Source organism: Danio rerio, chromosome 18 (assembly GCF_052040795.2).
Source record: "Danio rerio strain M-AB ecotype USA chromosome 18, GRCz13ab, whole genome shotgun sequence".
NCBI lineage: Eukaryota > Metazoa > Chordata > Actinopteri > Cypriniformes > Danionidae > Danio > Danio rerio.
This window is the reverse complement of record NC_141038.1, coordinates 32,733,242-32,757,341: the sequence shown is the minus strand read 5'-3', so window position 1 is coordinate 32,757,341 and position 24,100 is coordinate 32,733,242. Positions and strand designations below refer to the sequence as shown.

Below are 24,100 nucleotides of genomic sequence, written 5' to 3'. Positions count from 1 at the left end.
CTTTTGGTTCACCAGTCCCATGTTGCTAGGAAACCGTTGTGAAACAATTCAATGCATTTTCATTTGTGGCGAAAATTACGCGTTCCCAAATAATGGTAAGAAAATCTTAAAACTTTTTGAAATTTTGTGTTTTATGTATTTCTTATGTTGTTAACTTGTGTTATAAATTTAGTGTTATTTTTTCAGTTTTTAAATGTTAGCTCATCGATAAACACTAACGTTAAGCCAAAATGTGTTATAATGTGTTAACGTTAATTGCAAATGGTAACTTAGTTAATCTACCAAATCTAACGTATTTCTTATCGTTTATTGACTAGCAACATTACATTCTAACGATACTGTGCTGTTTGTAATAGATGCAGAGATCTCATCTTGATCGAATGTAACGTTAGCCTGTTTAGCGTTAACTTATCACTTCATATTTCAGCCACCAAAAAGAAAATCGTCGCCGAAGGGCAAAACTCCAACAGTAGTGGACGGCTTGTCCACAGAGGAGATGTCAAAAGAGCAGGTATTTTGTCGGTAACGTTAGATAGTAACCACAGATCTGCAATAGTCACCCATTTCCACTAAAATGTCCTTGTCAGCCAGTTCACCCTAATTTAATAGTAAGTTAGCTTAAAATAATATTATGGCGATGATGATCAGGGATGGGCAAAAATACATTGAATTGTATTTTAAAATAAAATACCAAAATACATCAATTTGAAATCTATCAAAATAAACTACAAAATACTGCAGCCACAACAATGCAGTATTTTGTATTTTGAATATACTACAAAGTACTTTTACAAGGGAGTATAACATTTCTTCTCAACCCTTCAATCAATAGGCTTATTCGGTCAATCTCTTCACCATTTTACTGACTTAGTGAAGTAAACAAGATTTGACAGGTATTAATAATCCTTGTTTCTCTTTCATTTTAGTATACATTTGTACAAATTTTATACACAAAGTCCTGTCTTGAATATGTTCTCTTTAATCACTGTAAAAGCCATGTAAGATAATGAGTTGGAATATATCCAATCATATAAAGTTCATCTGTCTGAACATATTTGTCATATTTGCTTGTCATACCCATCATATTTGCTTGTCAAAGGTATGTAACTGCATACCTCTATACACCCAGTTTGCACAGGAAGGATTATATTATCGGTGCGTTTATGGGAAAATCTTTATTGTGCTTCCATCTATTGCCTGGCTAGTGAAACTGCAACAATCTCTTAACAGTCTCATATTTCAAAACGTATATGATCTATGAAGAGGTTATTTGATTTTTTTGTTCACACCATGTTTTTAAATACATCTATTTTTATTGAAATCTTCAATGCTTAATATAAAACATAATTTCTGAACAACTACTAAAATCTTCAGTTTTTTTGCAATTGTTCTCTTCAGTGCACACCATCTTCAAAAAATTGAGTTATCTGTTTTTGCAAAGTGTGGAGTCTAGAGTTTTTGGCCAATCTGTATACTAGAGTATTACATTTCTGTGACTTATATACTGTATTCTGCCACTTTGACATCTTTAGACAGACATCTTTCCTATTCATTACCAGTAAAGAGCACCGGCAGATTAGCTACTTTCATTTAAAACAGCCAATGAAGTATAGGTATCGCCACTGTATGACTTATTTTTCTGTTGTTTGTCTTATTCTGATACATCTATCATCAATCTATTTAAAACTACTTTTATTTGTGAAGGTTACTCATTTTCCCAAGATTTTTTCAGTTCTTTTTCCACTGGAAGAGTCTCAGTTTACAGTCTCAGTTTGATTGTTGACTTGCTCTTAAATATACCTTTGCCATTTGTCTGTTGTTTTCTTTATGTGTGCAAAATTTCCATGCATATACTCCAAGCAGTGATGACCTTCTTAATAAACTTTCTGTTCTGATCTCAAGCCAAGCCAAATAGCTGATAAAGCTATAATCAGAGGTTGCATTTTTATGATGTCATCATGTAACCTTCTTAAGTATTTTACTATATTTTAAAAATACAAGACACTAAAGTATTTTGATACAAAATATTAACCCATTTTAAACATCCCTATCAAATACAAATTACAAAATACTCAAATACGTATTTAAAATGCATGTATTATAAATACTGCCCATCCCTGATGATGTAATTGAGCATAATTTGTAAGCTGTTGATGTTCATTTTATTATTTTTTTCAACAACCTGCCATTAACTCATGATTGTTTGGTAGTTGGAGGAGCACATAATGCGTCTCCGAGAGGAGCTGGACAGGGAGAGAGAAGAACGCAACTATTTCCAGCTAGAGAGGGACAAAATTCACACTTTCTGGGAAATTACACGACGACATCTCGAAGAGAATAAGTGTGAGCTGAGAAACAGAGAGCGTGAATTGGAGGAAGTAGAGGAACGCCACCAAGTGGAAATTAAGGTATTAAAAGCGGTCTAGTCATTTTACCACAAATTAAGTCAACACTTAAAACAAAAACAACACAGTTTTTTTGTATCATTCAGGTTTATAAACAGAAGGTGAAGCACTTGCTGTACGAACAGCAGAACATGCTGTCTGAGCTAAAGGCTGAAAGCATCATCAGCACCAAACTGCTGCAGGATGAGCATGCTGATTTGGAGAAGGAGCAGTGGAAGGATATGCGCAGTTTGAAACTTGAGTTGAAACAACAAGAGCTGTCCAGTGAAAATGTGTTAAAGAGAATTCATCTAGTACGTCAATGATTTTAACATCATTAAATCAAGGTGTGAATTACTTTACTTTTTAAAGGGTCAAATAGTTTAGGTGACGTGGGTTAGGGTGAAATTAAAACTACAGGGTCCAGTGTGACATACAGGAATAATTAATGTATGGTGTAAACGTGTGGCCGGCATGGTGGTGCAAGAGGTAGCGTTGTCGCCTCACAGCAAGAAGGTCAAGAAGCAACAATTGGGTAAGCTACATTTTTTGTAGTGTATGTGTGTATGTCCTGGTACTCCATCTTGGGAGTTGAGTGTTGGGCTAACGACCCATCTCCTAAAAATGAGATGTTACGAAACACCAACATGGTGCGGCTAAATATCAACTTTGATATAAATGGTCTGGAAGTAAGTATAGTGTATATGTATTGTAATATTTATTATTGTTTACATTTAAGTTCTAGCTGGTTTAAATATTTTTGTATAAAAAATATAACATTTAGAAAATATTATAATGTAGATAATAAAATGTGCCATGTGTTTTTATTTGAGGTATGTATCTTGATTTATCATTGGTTAAGTCAAATTTTAATACAATTAGGAAGAAGAAATGCAAAACTTAAAACTGCTTGGCATTTTTTTTTTATTAACATTTGCATTGACTTATTACTACATTTCAATACAATGTTCTACAGTGAAAATAATCTGCTAAGAGAAGGAACAGGTACACTGTAAACATAAATGACATGTAGAAACATAACTGTTGTATACAGTAGCATACAACAAAACCATAAGCATGCTGTATGTAAAAATGTAAAAAAAAAAAAACAATAATAAAAATATGTAAAGCAAAAGTATATTCTCCATAATACAGTAAAGAACGCAATTGTGTGTGGAGAGTTTCAGAGGGAAAAGCCTCGATTACCCGGAGAAGTGTCACGCAGGCATAGGGTTGGCCGTGATATACTTTACTTTCCAGCACCAGGCTGAGAGGGATTCCCCTGTTTTGTTTTTTAGAGTAAAATATTATTTAGAAAAGGTAGGTAGGATCAAAACTACAAATTGTAAATGGGTGGCAAACAAACCATTTTTTTTTTGGGACCAAGGCGGTGTCCCATCACCTTTGACCTATTTATAAGCCTGTACTATTTATAAGCCTGTACTAGAGTAAAGCTGTGACTGATTAGTGATCAGTAAAGAACATACCTGCCAACACTCCAGTTTTTTCCCGGGAGTCTCCTGTATTTCAGACCCATCTCACGTATTGTTCAGTCTCTGTTTTTTGCTACATTCTCCATGCACACCAAACCCAATGAGCAACCATCTCCATACCGGCTTCCCGCTCTTCAGTACGCGCACCGCACAATGCTCCCCCTTCACACCGGACCCCCTTCACAATCAGAGTTGATTTGAACCTTTTATTTCAAATGGTGTCAGAGTTTAATTCATTTAGATGTTTACAGTGTATCAGATATACTGAAAATATGGATTCAGTACTGTATATAAAATCAACAAAGACATAACTGTAAATAACAAAGCTTGTGCATCATAGATAATAGTATTCTGACAATTTTAGAGTTGATTTGAATGTTTTATCTGAAATGGTGTCAGAGTTTAATTTACCTAAGTGTCTACAGTGTATTTGACTTAATAAAAATATAGATTCATTACTGTATATAAAAACAACAAAGGCACAACTGTAAAAAAAAGCTTGTGCGTCATAGAGAATACTATTTAGAAATGTTTAGAGTTGATTTGAATATTTTATATCAAATGGTGTCAGTTTAATTAATGTAAGTGTTTACAGTGTATCCGATTTACTGAAAATATGGATTTATTACTATATATAAAATCAACAAACACATAACTGTTAAAAAAAACAGTAACAAAGATTGTGCATCATAAAGACTAATATTTAAACGTTAAACTGATTTTAACATGGTGTGAAACCAGAGATCTGCTGTTGTTGAGAGCAGTTGCAATAGATTTCCAACGTTATACGCCTAGTCATCAATAAAGCCTATTAAAAAAATTTGCACATGTGCGACTAAATAAATTATCCAGTTCGCACACATCTATTTTCAGATCGCAAATGCGAGTGAAATGGTCACACTGTCGAGCCCTGTAAGTAGTTTATTTAAACATTTGTCTAATTAAGGATGTCATTTATTTAATTGACAAATTAATTTAATTGACAGTATTCTTGTAATAAATTACATTTGCCATTTTGAGAAATGTTAATTATTATAATATTTATGTATTTCTGAAAATTGATCTGATCCATGTCACAAACATTGGAAAGTTGTATTTTTGTAATTCACACCATGATTACTGATTACAGTGGCAATTACACTTCTTTTTTGCATTTTACGTTTAGCTAAACAAAATTGTCTTTCAACAGAAACATGATGAGGAAACTACTGATTTGAGAAATGATTTTGCCAGACAAGTACAAGGTAAAGTTGCTGTCTAATAAATTATTTTGACACACTTAAGTACAAGTGCATCACAATTAGAATATCATTAAAAAGTTTATTTCAGTCATTCAATTCAAAAAGTGAAATGTATATATTATATTGATTCATTACACTAAGACTAATATAATTAAAGTGTTTATTTTTTTTTTTTTAACTATTAATGTTTGCCTTCTAGCTAATGAAAACCTAATAATCAGTTTCCCAGAAAATTAGAATACTAATTAGGACCAAAAAAAAAAAAGGATTTTTAACACAGAAATTTTGGACTACCGAAAAGTATAAACATGTACAGCATTCAATACTTGGTCAAAGACGAAACATCAATATCCATCATGCTAAATATTCCAGACCAGTTGGCCAACTGATCAAATGTAGTGACAAGCTGCAGCAAATTAGAGAGCCATGAGCTGAATGGCTGTTGTGTTCAGCAGCTCAACGGACATGTCTGTGATTGACTGAAATAGTTATCGATGTACTCGCTTCACCCTGTGTTTACATGGACACAAGAGCATGATTAAGCAATTTCTATCCCTTAAAGTGTGTAGATAGATGAGTGATCGATCTGCTGACATATCTCTGTGTCAATGATGCATCATCAGCTCTTTCTGACAGCTGTGCCCTCAACAGCTCATTGGCTGGGTCTTGGTGGCTGAACAAAGCTGTTGTGGGTAATTTACATAGTGTCGTGTAGTGTATATACCACATATATTTAAAGACAAAAAATTAAGTCGTGTAGTCTGAAGGGCACATCGATCTGCCTATGTTTAAAGTCTTGTAGTGTGAATTGGCCTTAACCCACACTGCTACTACCTTTGGTATACACGCAGCCTTAGGGTCAATTATATCCCTGTGCTAAATTGGCCCGCAAGCTCACCTGACCTAAACCCCATGGAGAATGGGGTATTATAAAGAGGAAGATAAGATGCAAGACACCGCCCCAAACAACGTAAAAGGCTTAGGGCTGCTATCCGAGCAACCTAAGCTTTCCATGCCTCATCACATGGCTGAAGTAATTAATGCAAAGGGTGTTCCAACCAAGTATTGAGTGCTGTACATTTTCATACTTTTTAGTAGTCCAACGTTTCTGTTAAACTTTTTACTTTTTATATATTAGGTACTATTCTAATTTATCTGACATACTAAATTTTGGGTTTTTATTAGCTGTAAGCCACAATCATCCAAATTAAAAGAAATAAACACAATAAATATATTGGTCTGAAGCTGCGCTTTTCTCCCCTAAGACTTTCATTCATACGCACACGAATGCGTCAGACCAGAAATGCAGGGTCATGCGTCAAGGGTCAAATCGCACCACTTGACTGCACGAGACCAATTGAGGATCAAAACATGAACTCTCTAGACAGAAATTTAAAACATGGAGCAATCACTCGCTTTTTTAATGTCTAATAATTTCGCACATACAAACTCTACTGTGACTGCAGCTTAAGTGTAATAAATCTACATCAGGGGTCATCAACCCTGTTCCAGGGGAGCTACCTTCCTGCAGAATTCAGCTCCAATCCTGATTAAATACACCTAAATCAATTAGTTAGGATCTGAAGCAGCACTTGATAATTACATACAGGTGTGTTTGGTAAGGGTCCAATACGTAGTAGACATTATTTGTGTCTCATTTCAGAGGCTGCATCCTATGAAGAAGCATTTGAAGTGCGCTGTGTCATCGCTGCATGACAAAGGCTGTATCTTAAAAAAAACAGCAGGATGTTTTTAAAAGAAAACTCTGGTTTAAATGTATGAAATAAGTTTATTTTACCTGGATATCTAAACACTATTAACATTGTTAATAAACAAAAATAGTATGACACATCTTACTAAAGAGTGATTTTATTGACCTTATTCTCCGCAGACGAGCGGGCGCTACCATTTGAATCTTTTTGGCACGAGACTTCCGGTCTCATTCACTTCCATTCATTTTTAGACATTAAAAACTGCTCGTTTCACTGTTTGATGTTGTTAACTGATATTTCCTTGTTATATTATTCTACTTGGTCTGTATAGTCATGCAAACATTTGTTTGTAGAGCAAGTAGTTTGACCGTTTTTTGCCGTTTATTATTCCTTGTCATTTCTCCCATAGGCGACTGAAACGGAAGTTCTAAGACAATCGCGAAAACAGGCGCACTTCCACATTTTAGAATAAGGTCAATAGACAGTTTACATTTTTATGTGTACTTGTATTATTCAAAGGATATATTTTTCAGCTTGTTTTGCCTTCAGATTACTTAAAATAAGTTGTAAACTTTTTAAAAAAGTCATTACAAATTTTATCAAAGCTTATTAACAGATCTGTTAACAAGATCTGTCCTCTGTAGGCTAGATTGTCTAATTTCAAAACGTAAAGGATTTTGAAGGACTCACCTTTGAAGTCTGCATCCTTCTGAGGCTGCAGCCTCTGAAATGAGACATAGCTATTGTAACTAAAGTAACGCTCATGCTACAGTGATGGTTGGGTTTAGAGTTGGTGGATGTGTAGACGTTAATATCTGAAATTGTTGGGTTTAGGGTTAGAGGAGGTGTAGATGTGAATACCACACAATTTAATGTGTAATTTAATAATTGATATAAAAAATTAGGGTTTCTAGACACAACCGCTCACTCACATGCTCATTATGTATTAGACCTGGTTCAGTTTGTCATCAAGCTACGGGCTGCAGTGTGGACACTGTCGAGTTTTCAAGCTTTCCAGAGTTTCATTTTTTAAATTGAATTGAAATAGTGAAATCAACTTTTTGTGTACCTGTAAAGACCACTTCAATCTGGTGTTGTTGAACTATTTATAACTGTAAAAAGAGACAATTCAACCACATCTTAATGTTAAAACAGCTGTCATAGCATTATTTATTAATATGTGGACCTTTTTGGATTTTTTGTACAGCCAAATTACTTTCCTTATTTTATAAGCAATATAAGCCATTATTGGTAGGTTGCAAAATATAACAAAATAAAGGCAGACATGTTTCTTAATGAAAAAGATAAAACAAAGAACAAAGATTCACAATACAAATCCATGTAATATACAAATAAAACAAACAGTGGTTTATATTTCACATTTTTATAGGAGTATTTAAGCAGTAACATTTAAGAAATTGAATGAAAAAGGAGGTTTGTTGTTTAATCATAAACAGTATTTTAAGAACATTGAATTTTTTTATCCAAAAATGTCAACAACAACAACAACAACAAAAAAAAAAAACTTGATGGTCCATGCCGTTTCCCATGTAACCTCAGAACAATGGAGCATTTAAAATGGCTCAACATTTTAATGAAGTCTGAAACTGCCTAAAAAGATTTGTCCAGTTACTACTTACTGTTTAATGTGTATTTTGGAAACAATCAAACTTTAAACTTCTTTCGTTTCAGTATTTTACAGCTAAAAACATGACCCACTTTTGGTATTTTTTCTATAAAAAAAAACAATAAAATTGTTTTAAATATAAAATATTTCATATTGGTCCACTTATTTGTATAATTTGAACATTGCAATAAAAGGAAAATAAGGGGCACTGCTGTTGCTGTTGCTGGTGAAAAAATCCTTTACATGGTTTAAGAAATTTCCTGTTGGGTGTAATGTTAGTCGTCTAATATAATATTGGACTCTACTTTTGTGTCTTAAAGTAAAAGTGAAGCAGTAAGTTTACATTATTTGGCAATTCTATTTTCATTGTAATGAAAATATATAAAACAAACAAGGTTAATTTAACTGTTTTGACGAAAATAGCAGGTTTTATTCTAGCTTTTAGAGCTTGGGCGCTGCAATCTTGGAATATCTCTGTCTGACATCACAGGGTTGCTTCCGTTCCCTAAGGTGAACAGATACAGTAGAAGTAATGGACAGACTATGGAGACTGGAAAGTCTGATTTAACCCAATGCATCAGCTTGTGGGGTTGGGGAACGAGAAACTCCCTTTTTGTTTGCAATTACTCTCCATATTGAAATGGACTTTAAAAATCCCTAAATTCACTCCAAAGTGCATGTAATGTATTGTTTGTAATCTGTATGTATTGTCCTATAGTCTTAAAGCACATAAAGCATTAGATAAGGTAGGAAGGCAGGAATCATGTTAAATGTATTCTTAAAACTGGCGTATTTGTGAAATACCACAGTGATTTAAAGACACATAATCTGAATGCCATAGCGATTTGCCAATGTTGAAAGTCATGTAACATTAACTAGGCTTTACTGGCACTGCAGACCTGTCAAGTTTGTTAATGGAAAAAAAACACTGATTAATCAAGTTGAATGAAAAGAAAGGATATGAGAATCTTATAGGTTTACAAAAACTTACATGCTTTAAGTTAGAAGATGTTGAATGAGGACATGAGCTGTTGGCACAACTTGCCTTTTCCTGTTCTTGTATCATATTTTACAAGTGCCTTTTTAATTTTAATAAATTAAAAATGAACTTATTAACTTTCTTATCACAGTTGTTTTGAAGGTTTTAAATCCCTGCTGTCTATAGATCATCATTCTCTGTTTGTCACAGATCATAGAAAGTGAAACGTAAACCTTTTATGGGTGGTTGGATTTATTTAATGCATGTTAAAATACTTGTGAATTTTATTTACATCATTATGACAAAATCTATGTGATTATTTAACAGAGATTGACAGTTAAATCAGGCCCCTCCTATCGAATTATTAAATATTCGACCATTTTGGGTCACCCCTTTGATAATTATTATTTTGCTGTTCTTTTAATTCATTATCTCATTATTGATTTTGAAGCACTTGTGTATTGATGAGTAGCAAATATTTTTTACATAATTTTCTGTAAAAATACAGTGTAGCATAAAACAAAAGGAATGAGAAATGAAGACTTTGTGCAATAATCTAACTTGAGTCAAAATACTGTCACAGAAATTGGGTCCAAATATGAGAAAAGGATGCAGAAACTGCGTCAGGAGGAAGAACTGAGACGCAAGACAGAGATTCATGAGATTGAGGAGCGGAAGAACACCCACATTAACATGCTGATGAAGAACCATGAAAAAGCTTTCAGAGACATCAGAAACTACTTCAGTGACATAGTCTACAAGAATCTGGACCTTATCACTTCACTCAAGGTAAAAGAACACAATGATGGTTTTATTTATATTGCAGGTTCATGCAGTTTGCTTGTAGCTGTCAATGCTTAGTTTTCATACAAAGACATTTGACAGAATGAATTTAGGGATTGGCAATGTTGTTTACCTTTATATGGTATTTCCAGTATTTTGGTTAGAAGGTCTTGAATAACTGAATAACTGTGTATAAATTATTTGTTTGCCATGGTATATGTGATCTGCAATTTCTCTGCAATTTAGCTAGCAGAAGTTTTAATTACAAATTATAAGAATAAGTAAACATTCTTTCTTGTCAGAATGTACTGAGCTCAGTATGTCTGATTTTCACAGTATGTCTGATAATATTATTTCTTCTGGAGAAATATATTTGTTTTATTTTGGCTAGAATAAAAGCATTTTTTTATTTTTTTAAAAATTATTCACCCCTTTAAGCTATTTTTTCGATAGTCTTCGAACCAAACCATTGTTATACAATAACTTGCTTAATTACCCTAACCTGCCTAATTAACCTAGTTGAGCCTTTAAATATCACTTTAACCTGTATAGAAGTGTCTTGAAAATAGTAAAATATTATTTACTTTCATAAAATAAATCAGTTATTAGAAATAGGCTATTAAAACGAGTATGTTTAGAAATGTGCTGAAAAAAATTTTCTCTGTCCGTTAAACAGAAATTAAGCAAAAATGTAAACAGAAAGGCTAGGAATTCAAGGGGACTAATAATTCTGACTTGCTCCCTGAACCTGCAGGAGAGCTTGAATTTCTTTGGAACTTGTTTGGGACAGTTTTTCTTCTCCATCCATGCCCAGGGTGATTAGCAACAGTGGCTTTTGTCCATACTTAAGAAGACTGATTTATACTTCAAGCAAACACGTACGCTACAGTGCAGCCTACTACGCGTGGAAGCATAGCCCTCACTGTGGCCATAGGCGACGCTGATGAGGACCTCCCACAAAATGTAACTACACATTGCAACGACGTGTAGTGCAAGCTTTATGATTGGTCAGCTTGGTAGCGCTGACGAGTGAGGGCGGACGTGAGAGTCGTTTGAGCCCAATGCATGCATGCACTTGGGTCACGCCGATCACTTGACGCAGAAGTATAAACCAGGTTTTAGTGTGGCATAGGCAGGTGCACACAGTGCAAGGTCAAGTGAACTTATCTGCTTTCATGTGGGATTTTTATATTGCCCATATCTGTTACTTGCTCCAGGCGAGTTTAAAGGAGCATCACATACTTAAAACATTCGTATTTATCTAGAATTTTAAAAGGCTGCCCATAATTTTGTCAACCCCATTTTTGGAGTTTTGTGTGACATTGTCAAATTAGCTCTTTTTCCTCCCTTTTTTTTTTGTTCCATACACACAAAGGAAATAAACATATTTAACATAATAAACATAAGAAAAGAAATAAAATGTGTATAAGGAAACATGTATTAACGGCAATACTTTTCTGTGAAAAATACTTAATTTTATGAAAAAACTTCAAGGGTGCCAACAATTATAACCATGACTCTATAGGGTGGTTCGGTGGTGCAGTGGGTAGCACTTTCACCTCACAGCATAAGGGTCAGTTGGCATTTTTGTGTGGAGTGTGCATGTTCTCACTGCGTGGGTTTACTCTGAGTGCTCAGGTTTCCCACACACAAGTGAATTGGGTAAGCTAAAAAAAATGTCCATAGTGTATGTGTGTGAAGGAAAGTGTATGTGTGTTATAGATATATATCCTATCACGCATGGACAAAGGTGTCACATTACCATTCACACCTGGCATTTAAATCTGTCCATTTTGTCCACTTTACACCATTTTAGCCACTTCTCTGACAAGGAAATGTCTGTGAGTTGGTGTTGTTACTGCAAAAAAATAAAAATAAAAAAAAATAAAATTGCAATTTTCATATTGTACAAAAAGAAACATTAAAAAGTACCAGATTAATTAAGCACACTTTATAAATAGACTACTTTATATACATTAACTAAGAAAATTATAGATAAATCATTTTTTTCCCAGTTGACTTCTATTAGGCCAACATACTTTATTCTGTTTTACAAAATTAAATGTATATTTGTATATGTACATGTTTATATGCTATATGCTGTTCTTATTATGCTTTTGTTTTGAATTCATTACCACTATTTTTTTTAAATCAAAAGTAATACTTTTTTTATGAAATCATTTAATTCAAGTAATCTTTATTTCTGTAGAACTTTTACAATGTGGATTTTGCCAAAGCAGCTTAACATTGAAGAAGTTCTAGTAAATGTAAACATATTCAGCCAAGCTTTAATTATAGTAAAAATGTAACTGCTGAAAGCCCAAACACTGGAGCAAATCCAGTGATGCGCAGCTCCACACCAAGTCCCAAACCAAGCAAGCCAGTCTTGAGAAATACATTTCACCGATTGATGAAAAAGAAGGGAAAAAAAAACTTGAGAAAAACCAGGGTCAGTTGAGCATGACCAGTTCTCCATTGGCCAAACTTTTTGTGCAGAGCTGCAGTCTAGGTGGCGGAGACTTGAGAATGATGGCTGTCCATCGTGGAGAAGTGTCAGGTCTGAGTTCAGGCTAGCCAATAGGATCAATTCGGAGACTTGTCTGTTACTGGGATCTTTACGAGTCTCATGCTCTCCACTCCTCCATAACCGCCACAGCATCTGCTCAGGATATGGCTTGGTGCAGGATTTATGTAGATCTCGGGTTAAGGAGAAACAGATTAATGTAAGCCTAGATGCCGTTAAAATTATAATGTCTATTGAGAAGTTTGCCTTAATTCATTTGCCCTAATTAATGCAGCGTAACAATCCTTTAGAGGATTTAGATTTCAAAAGTTATGCATTTTTGTTTTATGTGTATGCTAATGCAAAGAGATCTTGTTTTAAAATGACAGAGAGTGTCTGTCTCCCGAACTGTGCTAGGAAAGCTGTTCCAGAGTTGAGGTTCCAGATATGAGAAGGATCTACTGCCCACAATCGATTTTGATACTCTAGGAATAATCAGTTGTTCAGAAGACAGATCAAAAGCATGCAACCATCCAGTTTCTGAGGCTTAAATTGCATTCTTGAATGTTGCTTTGAACAGAAATTATTAACTGAGATTTTAAAAATCTAATTAGCAGTCAAATACTTATTTATTTTTAAATAAATAAGAGATAAAGCATATCTGGACTGGTAAGAGAACATTCTCCTTTATACATGTTTCTCCAATAATATATAAGCTTGTCAAAGGATTGTCAACAACAAGGTTTAAACCTGTCTCTCCAGTGCACTTCTACAACACATCTCGCTCGTTTACTGAATGAGCTCAGTAGGTGGAGAGGTGTTCTTTAGCAGCTGTTTCAATGAATTCAAACACATGTTTATTCACATTACAAAAGCAGTTGAGTTAAATTCACCTTAGAATAGGGTTGAAAGTGTACAAGCTCAAAACGTTTCACACATCTATTTAGTGTTGTTCACTTGAGATCCGATCAATGAAAATGTATTTTAATTTAAAAAGTCCAGAGGGCTTGGATGATGAGGAAGTCAGGGATGGCAGCTGTCATTCATGTCAAAACATTTTTTACTCTGGTTTCTCAACAATAAATAGACGCTAAGGTGCTGTAGCAAAAAAAAAAAAAAAAAAAAAAAAAAAAAAATCTTCTAGGAAACTGCCCATCTTGTAGAGACAAGCTCTCTCACCCTTACACCCGATTCACATGGGGCGTCAGTGCCAACATTTTCAATTCAATTTAAATGGGAGACGTCACGGAAGTGTTGCCAAACTAAATTGTGTGCAGCTTGCTGCAGAAGTTGGGAATTTCTCAACCTCTCAAGGGCCAAAAGAAGCGTCAGCCAATCAGTCTGATTCATGCAAATACTCTAGCTTAGACAGTAGCCAGTTGCGGTCTAATTTCATTGGCTGATGCTTCTATGACGATTGTATGAGCTCTAACTTCAGACACGCCCTCGGTCAAGCGCTGAGGGCTCCATGTGAATCAGCATTAGAGCGTCCTCTCTGTGGCCTCTCAAAAGCATCTCCCCATCCCTTATCTGCAAATACACTGGTCTTTGTCATTTGACAATTGACTTAATTATGAGCCATTGTTCTTTCAATGTGCTCAATTTCTAAGAAGCGCTCAAACACACGCCAACTGTAAAGGCTTATTTATACTTCTGCGTCAAGTGCACACGTATGCTCCGGCACAGCCTTCGTGTTGTCGCATGGCCGACAATGCTGATACGCACCTTTCAAAAAATGTTACTACATGTCGCAATGTTGTGTAGCCCAAGCTCTGTCGGCTTGGTACAGGTGACAAGCGTGGATAGTGTTGAGAGCCCGATGGAGTGAGTGTTCACAAGTGTGGAGTCCCGTAAAGGTGCTCCAGATGGAGACTTGTGTTTTAGGTTTACCTTATGATTAAAGTTTTTGCACATCCGCTGGTACCCGCCTCTAAATGAGTAAGTTTTGGCTACTTGTAGCGTTCAGAAAGAACAAAATACCCACAGAAAAACTCAACAAAGGAGAACATAAAACCAACTGCCAGCTTGCATTTCGGAAGCGTTATTAAAGAACACAATAAGCATGCAGAAGTATAAATGCACGGCTATGTTCAAGGCAGGCGCGGTGGGTCACGCCGATCACTTAAAGTACTTAAAGTTTTTACTTGTACTATTGTTATGTATTGTGCACTTAAGCTATATGTTTGCTCCCTGATGTCATGCTCTCACACTGCTGCTGCTGAGATACATTAAGTGTTTTTTTTTGTCAGGCTTTAAATGTTTTCTCTTGTGGTGAAATGTGTGCAGGAAGAGTTAAAGGAAATGAAAAAGAACGAGGAGAAGAGAAATAAAGAGATGGCGGAAGTACTTGAGCAGAATAAGGAGCTTAAAGAGTCTTCACAGAAGGCAAAAGAACAAGTTGCTGAGCTTCAGAAACAGCTTGCCAATTATGAGAAGGACAAGAGCATTTTAACTGTATGTTTAAGGTCCTAGAAATGTACTGTAAAGCTAGTGAATTGTTCTGGAATATAACAGAATTTCCTTTTTGTATGTGGTGTGATATATGTAATGTATGTTCTATATGTTTGCTCACAGCGGTCAAGAGCTCGTCTCAAAATGTCTGACAGAGAAATGAAAGAGCTTAAGTGGGAGCTTGAAGTGTTGGAGCAGAGATTTTCTAAGGTGATTTGGAGGAACTTTTCTTTAGAAATTTAGTAGAAGCTAGACATCATACTTGAAGGGAAAAAAGTTGATCTATGCTTTAAAGAGCAAGAACGACAAGAATGTTGTGTTCACACTGTAATATAACAGCAGAATGATTAATGACTGCTGCATGTGTAATAGCTAAAGAAATTTTGATTGTGCAGGTTCAACTGGAGCGGGACGAATTGTACATGAAGTTCACTAAAGCCATTCTAGAGGTTCAACAGAAGAGTGGTTTTAAAAACTTGCTGCTTGAGTGCAAATTGAACACACTCAATGACACGCTTGAGAAGAAGGAAGCCCAGCTCAGTGAGGTGCTGTCTGCTTCCAACCTGGACCCCACCACCCTCAGTGTGGTCACCCATAAATTGGAGGTAAAGGATTTTATAAAGACTTCTCCAATTGAAAAGATAATTATTGAATTGGTTCTAAAAAAATGGTGTTTGTTAATGTGTCTCAAGAGTTACTTACTTTTGTTTAGGAAGTTTTGGAGTCCAAAAACCATACTATTAAAGACTTACAGTATGAAGTTGCACGAGTTTGCAAGGTAAGCAATTGTTTTTGCAGATGGCACCAATGTTAAGTATTTCAGAGAAAATAAATGTCACATGTAGTTTTAGCATACAACAGCAAACATAACAACCATGGTCACGAAAAAAAGCTGAATTAGTCTAAAGCACCTTTCACACATACATACTTTTTCGGTAAGTGCAAGCTGCCAACTGGTGAGTTAGGGTTTTGGTCTTTTATTTCAAGAGGATATCACAAGCTGCAGCACATACTCAAATGTTCGTTTACATATCCGAAAGTGTTTCTCTTCATCAGAGTTGTATATTATATTAAAATATAATAATATAATATAATATAATATAATATAATATAATATAATATAATATAATATAATATAATATAATATAATACTTTTCAACATATCACACACAGCCCATCTTCATTGCTCAGACATCTGTGTAGTCAAATTGGTAAATATTAAGGGTATAAGGGTAAACAGAAGTCAAGGTTCAGTATGTACGACAGGAATAAGCAACAAATCTTCAGTGCTTGCTTTTTTCTGTTTATTTCAAACTTGCAAAAGTGTTTATTGCAATAAGCTACAGAACTTGAAATGCTTCTTGTGATACAAAAGTACAAAATAAGTGGAATAATGAAAACAAAGTAGTACAATTAGAAGACTGTGTATAAAAATTTCAATGTTTGAGGCCAAGCGTCTTTATGAAACAACAGAAAAAACAATAACTTGTGAATATTTTTTTAATTGTATTCTCTAAACTTCAAAACTGAAATCTCCTAATGAAAATGCTAACACTGTATCCAACTTTAAAACGCTGCAACACTCATTCATTTCAGTTCTAAAGCAATGGACCAATCAGAAGAACTCAGCGGAAGAAGCATTGTGAGCTTCTGGCTGCATCCAAAAACTCATAGTATTTAGTACATTAAACAAGTAGTATGTCTGAATTCGAGCGACCCGAGTAGTATGTCTGAATTCATAGTATTCAAAAAACAGTATGCACAGTATTCTGAAGTGCACATCCAATGGACGCTATGCTATCCCATGATTCCACGTGATTCAGTTCATGAGACTAAAGTAACACAACTGACATGGGTAGGTCATGTACTTACAACAAATTGTAAATGTAGTACATCCGAGTCCCATTTATACTACCTACATTCATACTATATAAAATGTACTTTTCTAATGCTCATGTAGTAAATTCAAATGCACTACATACTTGAGTAGTTGGTGATTTCTGACACAGCGTCTATTTAGAGTAGCAAGTCAATGACTACAACAACATGGCATTTCGGCATCTTTTGTTTTCAAACACAAGGACACTGTTAATGATTCCTAAGTTGTTGCACTGCTGTGTACTTTTCTGTGTAACTTTTCTATATTTGTTGCTGGAATGTATGATTCAACCCATGACTATTTGGGATAAATAAGTTTTTTTTTTTTGTTTTTTTTTTAACCTGCAAGTAGAGCGTAATTTATATCCTGTGGTTTAGTTTTTTTTTTTTTTAATTGAGACAACCAGCTACATTAATGCCAGTTTAAAATAAATTTGAAATCATATTTTGTCAACAAAAATACTAGTTAATGATATCAGAACTTACCCTCACATGTTTTGTGTTTTAATTTACTGGTAAAGCCATTCTGGTAGTTTTATGGATATTTGCTGGGAATATTCTGTGAAAGGGAATATTCTATATATATATATTTTATAACCAAACAAAAAATGCAAACAATTTGAATTTTGTTTTTATTTTAGAGTGTGTAAATCCCTAGTGTAGGTAGGTTTACACTTTTTAGACATACCACCTCTTCAGGAAGTCTCAGAGGTGTCTTGCATATTCATAGACTCCATGATAGCCGCAAATTACTAGATAAAATATCAATCTAGAACAAACAAGAGGAAATAGTGCCACTTTAGTGAGAAAAACACTTGCAGGGCATGCGGCTGCAACAACAATTAAGAGAAGGCGGCATTTTCTTCCAAAATCCACAAATAAACGTACATCTGGATTCCAACTCATTCTCCTCTTGTTACTTGCTGGGTGGGATGTCTTATTTGAAATGTCTACTAATGAGCAGAATATTTAGTGGTGTACATGGTTGTGATTGCTTCATATCTCTACATAAATCACTCACTCGCATGAGTATAAACTAGTAAGATAATTTAAACACTACAGCACAGGTGTTAAACTCAGTTTCAAAAGGGCCGCTGCTCTGCACAGTTTAGTTCCAACCCTAATTAAACACACCTGATCAAACTAATTGAGTCCTTCAGGCTTGTTTGAAACCTACAGGTAAGCGTGTTGGAGCAGGGTTGGAACTAAACTGTGCAGGGCTTCGGCCCTCCAGGAATTGAGTTTGACACCCCTGCACTACATAAAGTCTCAAGGGTTTGTATCCTGTGGATGATCTCTACAAAATTAATGAACATGGGAGTTAAAATTGCATGTCAAGAAGGTTATTCGTATTTCTGAATGACTGTGTATTAGTTTAAAAGTATTAAACTAAAAATATTTTTATGTACTATAGTCTGCCTTTATGATGTGTAAAGAGTTGTCTATTTCTATCCACAGGCCCATAATGACTTGCTAAAGACTTCTGAAGCAAAGCTGCGAGCATTTGGTATTCCTGTGGAAGAGCTCTGCTTCGAGCCACTTAAAAGCAATGGACAGAGTGTTGGCCAGGGCCCTGCTATGTTTGTTTCTTCTTCAAATTAGCATTTTGAAAAAAAAAATAATAATAATAAACAAATAATCAAATGCTATTTTAATAAAATTTCATTCAGATTTTTTAGTATTTAGTTTTAATAAATGTGAAGAATTACAGTGTGTTCTTCTGTTAAATAGCATATGGAAAATGTTCTTTTTAAATTTGACATTCCATCTGAATAACATATGCAGTGTCCAAGAGAGCTCAACAGGCTGAAAGTTAAGAAAACATATTATTCTCCTGCAATTTATTGTGACAATATTTCAACAATTAACAAAGCATTGCAAATATTTTTTTATTAAAGACATAGAAATTATATTTAATTGTGGTTATTCAGTTAATTAAGCTATCGTATATAACCACAGTAATAATTTTACAGTTAATCATCAGGTTATTTAGGCTAATAATATGCAAAAGACAAAGGAATTGGGGTGTTAAACTAAACTAGAAGAAATTCAGGGCAGCTATACTGACCAATAGTAATGGTGAAGTGAGCCTTGTTAAGTATCATTTTACCTAGGGCCTAAAACTATGCCAATGGCTGCTAACAAAAAAAATAATAAATCAGCCTTTTATTATTGTTTGTTTAACAGGCAGTGACTACTGCTACTAACTACTCATATTTACAATGCTTTTTATTTCATCATTACTGAACTGAAAAAGTTTCTCACCTGTTTCTTTAAATAGTAAATTAATTTTTTTTATTGACAAAGCCAGACAGTTGACCTCTCATTTTTACACACATTCTGATTACAACTTATCTTCAGAGAGGGTTACTGACTCATGGTTGCAGAATTTCTAAAACAATATTATATAAAAAGTACAACTGACATGGGTTACTATACTTTATATTTATTGATTTATTTGAAATGGTAAATTAAATTTGTTTTGCACTATTGCCATGTCTGCTTTTTAATCCTATTTTCTGCATGTATCTGAGGATGTTGCTCTATTAAAACTCTCCTAAACACTTTTTTTTTCGAACAAACTTGAACAAAGTGGTTCACAAAAATAAACACTAAGATGGGCATTTTAAGTAATAAGCATGTATTTGACAGCAATACACTGCAAAAGTTAACTGAATTCAGTCCTCTCGCGCTGTTCGAGAAGCAGGCCTCTCTGTTCGAAACTGCTGTCAATCATTCAAATACCTCGCAATGCTTGTGAACCCTGGACAGAAACATCCACTGTTTGAAAACCCCATCCTTAAGCACACAAAAACACTAGTAACTGATGTACAGTGCATCTGTAAACTTCACCTTTTCCATGTTACAGCCTTATAACAAAATTTATTAAATTAATTTATTTCCTCAAAATTCTACACACAATACCCCATAATAACAATGTGAAAAAAGATTTTTTGAAATTGTTTGGCAGCAATTACAGCCACAAGTCTTTTTGAATATGATACCACAAGCTTGGCACACCTGTCTTTGGTAATTTTTACCCATTCCTCTTTGCAATACTTCTCAAGCTCTACTTAACACTTCTATACAGCTTAAAGTGACATTTAAAGGCTTAACTAGGTTATATAGGTTAACTGGGCAGGAAAGGGTAATTAGGCAAGTTATAACAATGTTCTGTAGACTATTGGGGAAAAGATTAGCTTCAAGAGGCTAATAATTTTGAATCTCAGAAACTAAACATTTTGTTTGTATTCAACAGTTTATGATACACATGATGCATGTCTGTTACATATTAATTATTATTATTATTATTAATTAATAAATTATAAGGTATTATTATTCTATTAAATTACTTACACATTTAAACATTTTAAATAATGGACACTTTGATCAAATTTTACAGTGAAATTCAAAATGTATTTTTTTTCACCCTAAAATATATTTAGAAATAGAAAATCTATTTAGAAAAAAAATTTGGTTAAAATAAAATATATTTTTGATTTAAGAAAAATAAAATTCACAGATAGAACATTTAACACATGTTTAAAACATATTTTGGTGAGGAAAAATATATATTTTTACTGTATGGATAGCCACACCCAGGAGTGGCCGGCTGACCAAAATTATCCCAAGAGCACAGCGAAAACTCATCCAAGAGCTCCCAAAAGAGCCATCAACAACATTCAATGATGCCTCACTCACCCAAGTTGGCTCTGGAACTGAAAATATTCATGTTCCAGATTTTGGGCATTCATTGGTACAGGATTCTCATTCATATCGAGTGTAAACCTCCCCTCTTTGCCATTCCCAGAAGGCCTGGGTTTTGCCATCTGTAAAATGCGCAATGTGGAAGTAAACACGCGTTCATGCATAGAGTCCTGTGTCTTATTGCGATGACTTTGACTACAGTTGTTTTGTCCATACCATTACTTCGATTTTGTATCCATGTATATAAAATGTATATTTATTTATTGCAGTTCTAATACTATAGCATTGTGTGACGGCATGTATGGACTGTATTTCACTGTATTTTGTGACAAAGAATATTGAATGTTTTTCAAGATATAGAGTTATGTCATTGGCATCACAGTGAAGAATAACTCCATAATAAAACTAACTTTTTAGAGCTGTAGCATAAACAAGACAAGCTAAAGCTACAATGTAAAAATTGATTTGTTCACTTAACTTAGTTAAATTATCTTGTTGCATTGACTCAGTTGTTGTATTGACTGAATTATCCAAGTTCTCAACTTAAAATGTTTAGTGGACAGTTAATAATTGACCCAATTACTTATTTCAAGTGAACTGGACTTGCAAAGTTTATTTTTAGTAGGTAAACTTACATTATCAAGTAAGCAACACTTGCCAAGTTATTTTAAATACATTAACCTAAATGTTCAAATTTACTAAACTTAATCTAGCAAATTTTCTCAATTAGAAACTAAACAGATGAAAAAAAAACACATTACACATTCATTCACACTTTATTTTAATGGTCCGTTTGTTTAATTTAAAATTACACTGCATCTACATGCCAAATAATTCTCAGTAGATTATACTGTTAGGTTAGGGTTAGTGCAAGTAGACACCTACTTGTAAAGTTTCTTATAGTCAGTTAAATGTCTGATGAAGGAGCAGCATCAACAGATATTAAAACCGACAGTCTACTAATACTCAGATGAACCATAAAAATCAAAAGGTAACACTTTTTATTTTTTATTTTATTTTTTTATTAAAAGGTCTTAACTCCTAATTTAGCATTTACACATAAAATACTACATAATTGTCTTTACAAAGTATTTTTTTTTCCCATAAAGTATTTTTACAAAGTAATTGTAAAGTAAAAATGTGCAACAACTGTAAAACTATAAAATAAAATACACAACACAGACTCTGAGGAAAAATAAAAAAATGGCACCAGGACTTTGACACTGTCACAGTTTAACGCAAGAAAGGTTATCTTTTGAGGGTTTTTCAAAACAACATTACTGAATCAGAGTGATGAAGCAGGAGTGTAGTAGATGTTGGCGATCTCATACACACACAGCTCATCAGGTAAACATCGGATCTTCAGGTAAACACCAAAATAGCTTAGTCACTTCCCTCATTCAGACATCCATGGAAGAAGTGGAGTGGAAGCAGGCAAGCCAGTGATATGAACCACCCAACTTCGATACCAGCCGATGAATCAGAAAAAGAGGTGGATATTTATGGTGTCCAGTAATTGTGGGTTCAGGTGCAGGTAATTAGTATGCTGCTGATTGTGCACGGGTGTGGTGAGAGGTGGTTGGTGAGCGAGAGCGGTGATTGGAGCTGCAGGAACCAGCCGAGGGTGTGACTGACACCAGGGCCCGGTTTTTCAAAAGTAATCCACTAGGATTTTGAATAAGGGATTGGATCAAATCTTGAAAATGTTTTTTTCAAAAGAAAAAACGGATTACCTAATCGGATTAGATCACGTAATCCAATCTTGGTTTTGATCCAGATCAAACCTTTACTTTGGGTTTTTCAGACCTTTTTTGTAGGATTCGGATCACTTTGATCCAAAAAACCTGGATTAAACTGATCCCATCAGAAGGGTGGATTTCATGCCTAAAATGTAATGAAAACTTAAAAATGTATTAAATAATACTATTTTTGGATCATGCAGTATCTTACGAGATATACTATTTATTCACAAGGTTTTAATTTTATTTGTTCATCCGTCAGGCTATAGTGTTTAATGGCTTTAACGTATTCAGCCTTTCAGTATAGGCCTACAGCAAAGTAGAAAGAGTTTGGCCTCAAAAAATAATCCCCCAATCAGCTGTCAAAATTTACCAAAAACAATAAAAAAAATTCTGTCACTAATTGATATACATATATAATTATAATTATATATAATTATCACAATGGAAAATATTTTTCTTTTTAGAATATTTATTAGTGATGCATACAATGATAACAGAATAACCAAAAATAAAAATGCAAAGAATGGCAATGACTTTAGATTTCTCTTTCAACAATTGCAAAAAGAGATTGAAAGGGCAGAAGCACAGCTTCATCTGGCAGAGAATAACTGACTCTGACCAAACTGCAGCAAACCAAGGCAAGACTTTAGATCTGCCTCCTAAAGGCCTCAGACGAGCTGGTCTCTCCACATCAGATGAGGAAGTCTGAGATTATTGTGGAGTTTTTGACATGAAGTGTTTTTTTATTTACATCTATATTTGAAACTTATTATAAATATCCTCAATGTACAGTGTTGCAGGTCTTAGATGAGCAGACTAAGACCTGCAACGGTTGGGATGGGGTGGGGTTTTTCTTGTTTTTATTATTTATTATTATTATTATTATTATTTTATTATTTATAAAATTTTCTTAGTTTTTATTTCAGATAAAAATAAAGTTATATTGACCCCACACTGGCTATTATATTTGTTGCTCTTTACACAGGCCTGTCTATCTACATTGTGGTTGAGCACTGGTAATCCAGATTTAGTAATCCTGAAAAGTTCATATCCGGATCAAATTGATGCAATCCGATGTTGCTTTGAAAAACTGGCTCTAAAAGTAAGCTGGATTACGTGATCACAGATCATAAAAACAGGACTACTAAATCCGGATCAATTTGATCCGGATTAAACCTTTTGAAAAACCGGGCCCAGGGCCCAGGGCCGGACCTTATCCAGGGCTTGGATAAGGTATTGGATCAAATCTTGAAAATGGGTTTTTCAAAAGAAAAAATGGATTACATAATCAGATTAGATCACATAATCTGATCTTGGTTTTGATCCGGATCAAGCATTTAGTTTGGGGTTTTCAGACTTTTTTTGTAGGATTTGGATCACTTTGATCCAAAAAACCTGGATTAAACTGATCCCATCAGAAGGGTGGATTCATCATGGATTTCATGCCCAAAATGTAATAAAAACTTTAAAAAATTATCAAACAAAACTAGATTTGGATCATGCAGTATCTTACAAGATATCCCATTTATTCATAAGGTTTAATTGTATTTGTTCATCCATCAGGCTACAGTGATTAGGTAGGCTTTAACGTATTCAGCC

The 24,100-nt window shown here is 34.3% G+C and overlaps 1 protein-coding gene and 1 long non-coding RNA gene across 2 annotated transcripts in view; both read left to right on the top strand.

Moving 5' to 3' along the window:
* The window catches only part of LOC137488296 (uncharacterized), a 724,224-nt gene that overhangs the window by 451,150 nt on the left and 248,974 nt on the right, over window positions 1-24,100 (top strand). The gene's annotated exons all lie outside the window — the stretch shown is intronic.
* On the top strand, window positions 2-18,695 carry drc4 (dynein regulatory complex subunit 4). The gene is given in 11 exon segments (NM_199634.1): window positions 2-95; window positions 428-511; window positions 2,211-2,408; window positions 2,492-2,698; window positions 5,067-5,121; window positions 10,020-10,225; window positions 15,009-15,176; window positions 15,297-15,383; window positions 15,569-15,778; window positions 15,886-15,951; window positions 18,510-18,695. Coding segments are annotated over 11 exon segments (1,428 nt in total). The 5' UTR covers window positions 2-92; the 3' UTR covers window positions 18,654-18,695.